Consider the following 6,802-nt stretch of genomic DNA (forward strand, 5'->3'; position numbering starts at 1 on the left):
ACACACAGACCATGTGGGAGGCAATTTATCACAGCGAGTCACATCGACGTGAGTCCAAAAGATGAAAGACCATTAAAAGAGAACATCATGTGCAGCCAGGGATTTGGCGCTTCTTTAATTCCCTCCACTTCAAAGTGGCAGACATGCAGTGAGGCTGGACAGGATGGAGGTCTTTATCTGCCCAGGCACAGACAAGACATTCTGTGGCCTTCACTTCTTCTTAACTGTCCTTAACAAGTCTGTGTTTTGTAATGATTCCAGTTTTTTTTTGCTCATGTTAAACATGGTTCTCAAACTTTTTTACATCAAGGGTCACCTGAGAAAATACTGAGCTCTTGAAGTAAAACCATTATCACTGACAACGTTAAAATACAGTGGCGTAAAAACGGTCGAACAAAGTCGACTACAGACTTTTCACAGGAGGCAGATTTAATATAAAATCATTTATTTGTTCAGTTTTTCCTCCAAGTTCCACCAGAGGAAGCTGCATCATGTGCATTTGTTTATTTTCTTACATTACAACATGCACTGTCAAATGTTTGACTGCACATTGACAGTAAATTATTGGCTACTAGTTGCGTTACTTTTGCTTGGTTCTGCTCTGAAACTTTAATTAAACGTTTTTTTTTACCATTAGCCCACAATAGACAAACTAAACCTCATTTTGGGTTTTGTTCAATTTTACACACTGTGCCTAAACTACTGACTTAGCAAAAGAAATCTTTTAAATTTTATTTCACTATGTAACCTAATACCTCATGGGTTTAAGCTTTGGCCAAAATCACAATTATTGTGATCAATATTGAGATCAAAATGAATAAAAATTATTATTTGCTGGTAATGGGGACAAAATATTTTTATTTCATTGATATCTGTTTACCACAATGGTAAACTGATTCTCTGATTCTCATCTTCTCTACTGAACACATGATAATGACAGGAGATCACATAAATATCAAAGTGCAGTAGACATCATAATGTGAGTATTTACTCTGCATACATCAGTAACCAGTATCAAATCTGGATCTTGACCTCATTCAAACTATTAATACTTCGTTAGAGTAAAAAGAAACGACAGTCCAGATGATAAACCTTAATGTTTTCTATACAACTGAGAGTAAAAAAATAGTGTAGCCCTCTTTAAGTTAAACATCTACATTATAGTTCATTACACATCACAGCAGACTTTCAGAAACCTGAGAGAAAACCAACAATGCCACGATACAGCCGGCCCCTTTATTTGAACTCTTTTTTTTTTCTTGCAGAGTTGTTTTAGGAAGGCTGAGTTCTGCTGGACTGGTCACGTCTTACTTGTCCACGGTGAAGGACTGCAGACCTGTGATGGCTCTGCCCAGGATCAGAGCGTGGATGTCATGAGTACCTGAGGACGACAGAGGACGACAGAGGACGGGACGCGTGTCAAAACCAGCTCAACAGGTGGAAAACAACTGCAGCTTAAAGGTGAATAATTAAAGGTTCAGAGACAATGAAGATAACTGAGCATCAGAAATGACTTCATGATGCACTCAACCATATTGGTGTCATGTTGGTGTTTCCTCCTCCTCCTCCTCCTCCTCCTCACCTTCATACGTGTTGACAGCCTCCAGGTTCATGACGTGGCGGATGACGTGGTATTCGTCTGCGATGCCGTTTCCTCCCAGCATGTCTCTGGCCTGTCGGGCGATGTCCAGAGCTTTACCACAGCTGTTCCTCTTCAGCATGGATATCATCTCTGGGGCAGACCTGAAAGAAGAAGAAGAAGAAGAAGAAGAAAACGAACAGTTTTTCACTGACAAACAGACTAAAGTTGACCGGTCACAGCTGGAAATATGATGAAGATTCCTGATCATGTAGTTCAGGTTCAGTCACATGTTTCTCTACATGTATACAACGTCCATAAAGCATGACACTAATTTATTCAGGTTGAACCTGATCACATGACTACAGCTCGTTTTTTTGCGTTTTGCTTTGACAGAGTTCAGAGAGACTGTGTGGCTTCACCGCCCAGACCCAGTTTCATGTCACATTCCGTCCATAACACTGCAGTCAGAGGGCGTGAGTTACTTTTTCTCATCGATGAGTCTTCCCAGCTGCAGGCACGACTGCAGGCCGATGGTTATCTCTGTCAGCATGTCGGCCATTTTCTTCTGCATCAGCTGATTCCTCGCCAGCGGCACGCCAAACTGGATTCTGGGTTAGAGAACAACAGTGGGATATCATCAAGTTTGTTCACAAAAGGTAAAAAAAACAAACACATGATCTACTAAGTATAATAAAACCAGAACAGCAGCAAAGAGCTTGTGTTTTCATGGGTGACCTCTGACCTGTCGAGTGTGTACTGACGAGCTGCATGGAAACAGAACTCTGCAGCACCTAAAGCACCCCAGGCGATACCATAGCGAGCATTGTTTAAACAGCCGAAAGGTCCCTGCAAGAAAAGGATGAGTAATCACTGTGTGTACTATACTCTTCAAGTGAGTATAGTCCCGCATCTGTGACAGTCCGTGTTTGACTGTTTCAGTCCACTCACCCCCAGGCCAGAGATTTTCGGCAGCAGGTTCTCCTCAGGAACCTCCACCTCGTCCATGACGATCATACCAGTGGCCGACGCTCTCAGAGAGAACTTTCCCTCTATTTTAGGTGTGGCGAGGCCTTTCATGCCGCGCTCCAAGATGAAGCCGCGCACCTTTCCATCATCACATTTGGCCCAGACCACAGCGATGTCTGCCACGGGAGAGTTGGTGATCCTGAAGGTGAAGGTAAAGAGTGTTAACACTGGTACGGCTCAAGAAAAACATGGGTGTTATTTGTAAAGTAAATAGTCAACTTTTGTCTTTTAATCTACATAATAACATTTGTTTACTACATAAATGTAGTGATAAAACAAATCTCATTATTAAATCTACACAGTTTTTCCCTCACATTGTCGGTTCATCCGTTTCCCCCTCCCCTCGGGTTCAGAGTCTGGGTGTCATCCTCAAACTTACCCTCTTCAAATCCAGACTCAAAACCCACCTGTTCAAATTAGCTCACTCTCTGTAATTCCTCTCCATTTTACTGTGTTGTCCTGTTGTTTGTTTTTGTAAAGTGTTGGAAAGGTGCTTATAAATAAAATGTATTATTATTATTATTAGAAAATTGATTAAAAATCATAACATGATAGACTGAAATGTGTTTTAAACTGTATATACTTTAAGTGTACACAGCTCCACCTTGTGGACAATTAATGACATGTCACGACCCGTGTGACAACAAAACCTTGAACAGGAAAAGAAACAACACAGAACAGCTAACTACGATCTCCTCAGACTCGCTCCTCTCCACACCACCTGTCTGCCTGTCCACAATGGGACATTCAAATGTCATTCAGCCCCCCCCACCCAAGTGGAATACACTCCCACAACACACAGCTGAACAATAACGTCACTGTTCACCTTCAAATCCCAACTAAAAACGTACTTATTCAGATTTGCTTACCCCACGTGACCCCCGTTAATTTTTAACCTCCGTCTACTGTGTGATCTTGTCCACTTTATTTTATCTTAAACTTTTTATGTGTTTTGATTCATCTTATTAATATGTAAAGTCACCTTGAGTTACTCGTGCAAAAATGATATTAAATTAATAACCTTATTTATAATCCTACGCGTCTTTGGTCGAAGAGGACAAACAGTCTGGTGTTAAAATGACTATCGTATTCCACCAGAGTGTGGAGTGATTTAACAGACAAACCACAAATATCACACTGGTATCACATTTGTACACGTTCCAACCTACAAGAAGTACCTCGCCAAAACAAATCCAGTCTAGCTCAACAGGATGCTGCCTTCATGACGTTTATTAAGGTCAGTTTCTTATGAAACATTTCTAAGGAACTGTTGCATCATGTTTTAGAGGTTGCAGTTCCTGCTGAATTGCATTTTTTTTCATTGACCACATTCATATCAGTAAGAGACTTTTAATTCAGTGCCTCCTCATTTTACTCAAAAAGTCATTTGATTATTTCTCACACATACAGACAAACTACTCACCAGGTCTTTGAGCCAGTGAGAGAGTAGGTGCGACTGGATGGATTGTATTTGGCTCTGGTTTCCATGCTGCCCGGGTCACTGCCATGGTTTGGCTCCGTTAAGCCGAAGCAACCCAGGATTTCACCACAAGCTGAGTGTGACAGAGGAGCCGGAAAGGTGATTACGACACAAAGGATGAACATCTTCGGATGACAGATACATGTATTTGTGATTTTTCCCGTCTTACCCAGCTTAGGGAGGTACTTCTCTTTCTGCTCCTCTGTACCATAGGCATTAATTGGATGCATGACCAGGGACGACTGCACGCTCATGACGGAGCGATAGCCGCTGTCCACTCGCTCCACTTCTCTGGCAATCAAGCCATAGGCCACATAACTTGTCCCAGCACAGCCATAACCTTTATATCAAAAGAGAAAGAATAGATAGAGGAGTTACTCTCTGAAAAACAAATAAATACAGTTCAAACCTGCAGACGACCAAAGTCCATTTCAGACAGTCAGCTGTGTGGGAGAAACGTGGCTTATGTCCATTAGAAATATAGTAAAACATGTTTACAATAAAAGCACAGGATAGGCACATTTTATTCACATCATTAGATGTACATAATGCAATGAGTAGTGAAACGTGAGCATAGAAAATTAAGTGAACTTGCTCTGACTGACCTTTAATGGTTGGACCCAGGACACCCATCTCCCCCATCTCTGACACTATTTCTCTGTGGAACACTGAAATAAAAAGACACGACTGTCACATCTGTGCAAGTTACAGGAATAGCTTCTCTTTTAAAAAGTTTCAACTAAGACCATGTTGAACAAACTGTCGATTATGCATAAACAAACAAACAAAAATTCTCACCTTCATTTCTGTTTGCCATCACGATGCGAGGCATGAGTTTCTCTTGGCAGTAGGTGCGGAAAGAGTCCCTGATCATGATCTCCTCCTCCGTCAGCTGGCCATCCAAGTCCAGGGCATCCCGCCAGTTAAACTGGACCTTAGCTGTCAGACATTTAGATTGAGAATAATTCAAAAACCTTCAAACAAAGACTTTGAAATATACTCTTAGATTAGATAGAACATGTTAACAAGGAATGATAATTTTATCAACACCTACGTGCTTTAGGTTTCTGCTTGGTCTTCTCTGCATCTGTGAAAACACATCAGAGTGATCAATCTAGAAAATATAAGCATCTGTTTTGGCCACTAACTGCAATAATGTCATAGTTGTGATTAATAAACTAAACCTATGAGTATTTTAAAACAATTACACACAACTATTGGCTCTTTATTTCATTAAGGTTTGTGCTGTGCCACATAGAGCTTCATTATAAATGCTACAACATATAATCCTGCGAGTCTTCAAGTCAAGAAAGAAAAAACCAACACTCAAAACATGAAATAATGAGTATGGACAGATGGCTGTGTGAATAGTGAACTGCCCCTTTAAGCAGTATTATAACACTACCTTGTCGGACAGGTGTTGCAGTTGTGCTCTGTGTCCTGCAAGCTGAGATGAAGACACTCCTGTGAGGGTTGACTAAGAGACGACACACCGCTCTCCTCAGAGCCATGATGGAGATCAGTCTGTAAAAGACACACAACTCGTGGGTCACAGCAGAGCTACAGTCTACAGGACACAAATATATTTCATGAATCATTTTGTGAACGGTCATTAGATAGATGGTAACTGGCCGGAACAACCCATCAACTGCAGAACAGAGAACAGCTCCCGCTTGGACAGATTATTCGCCACCATGGTGCTGATGCTGATGATACTCAACTCTATCTCAGCTGTTCCTGCAAGTTTCTGCCACCTGATTGTTTGTTAGTGTTTTTTTGATCTGTTCTCAACTGTACAGTGACCTTGGGTTTTGTGGAAGGCGCTTTATAAATCTAGGTTATTATTATTGTTATTATTATTATTATTATTATTATTATTAATAACATAAAGAATGAAATACAAAATAGACATGTTAAAAAAGTATGTAGTATAATCCCACTGGTAATATGCCACAGCTATACAAAGAGAAGGAACAGAATATTAGAATAAAACCGCAGGTGAGTCATGTAGTAGCCTAGTCCCAAGTCGTGACATCCACTTACACAGTTAACACCCTAAACTAAGATTCATTCTTTAATACGATGTTTAAAATCACAGCAAACAGACGTTCGTCTACACAACCTGAGTTACCTGCTGAGTAACTTCACTGTAGCTACAAGCTAACAACGCTAGCATACGGTATTCAGGCATTAACAATGAGTAACGACACATTAAACAGAATGACTGTAATGCCAATGAGTTACCAATGATATTTTTATGTTGGATTACAGTGATTAGAAGCAGGGGGTGACTGTACAGGGGCTCTCACCTGAGTTATGCGGGACAACAGACAGTCGCTATCCCTACTCCACTGTCCTGCTTTTAGCAAGTTGACGATAGCAAAACACAACCTGACGTCATCACGTAAAGTAGTACGCCACACAGGTGCCATGTTTAGTGTGGCGTCGTGAGTGATTTAAACCTTATTTACTATTTTCTACGGAAGTAAATGTTGCCACTGTGTGACTACAATGCATACAAAATAAGACAAAACTATGGACTGGCTCCGTTTTTTTGTATTATTGATGATTTGGACAATTGTCATCATTCAAGATGGCTGCGTTTTGAGGACGCTTCTGCCACTGTGCAGGAATCTGATTGGCTTATGAGCAGGGGCGTGGAGGAAAGGGGCGGGGCGACTTTAAGGAAGGAGGGGCGACTTCAAGGAACAGTA

General features: G+C 41.1%; 1 protein-coding gene across 1 annotated transcript; it reads right to left on the reverse strand.

Moving 5' to 3' along the window:
• Positions 1-428: 428 nt before the first annotated feature.
• On the reverse strand, positions 429-6,509 carry gcdhb (glutaryl-CoA dehydrogenase b). The gene is made up of 12 exons (XM_058654707.1): positions 6,398-6,509; positions 5,494-5,612; positions 5,143-5,175; positions 4,887-5,027; positions 4,694-4,756; positions 4,258-4,428; positions 4,032-4,161; positions 2,531-2,747; positions 2,325-2,428; positions 2,065-2,190; positions 1,583-1,743; positions 429-1,381 (listed from the first exon to the last, which is right to left on the reverse strand). Exons 2-12 carry the CDS (start codon positions 5,597-5,599, stop codon positions 1,308-1,310), a joined length of 1,326 nt encoding a protein of 441 aa, XP_058510690.1. The 5' UTR covers positions 5,600-5,612; positions 6,398-6,509; the 3' UTR covers positions 429-1,307.
• Between the last annotated feature and the right edge of the window lie 293 nt (positions 6,510-6,802).

This window comes from Solea solea, chromosome 16 (genome assembly GCF_958295425.1).
Source record: "Solea solea chromosome 16, fSolSol10.1, whole genome shotgun sequence".
Taxonomy (NCBI): Eukaryota; Metazoa; Chordata; class Actinopteri; order Pleuronectiformes; family Soleidae; genus Solea; species Solea solea.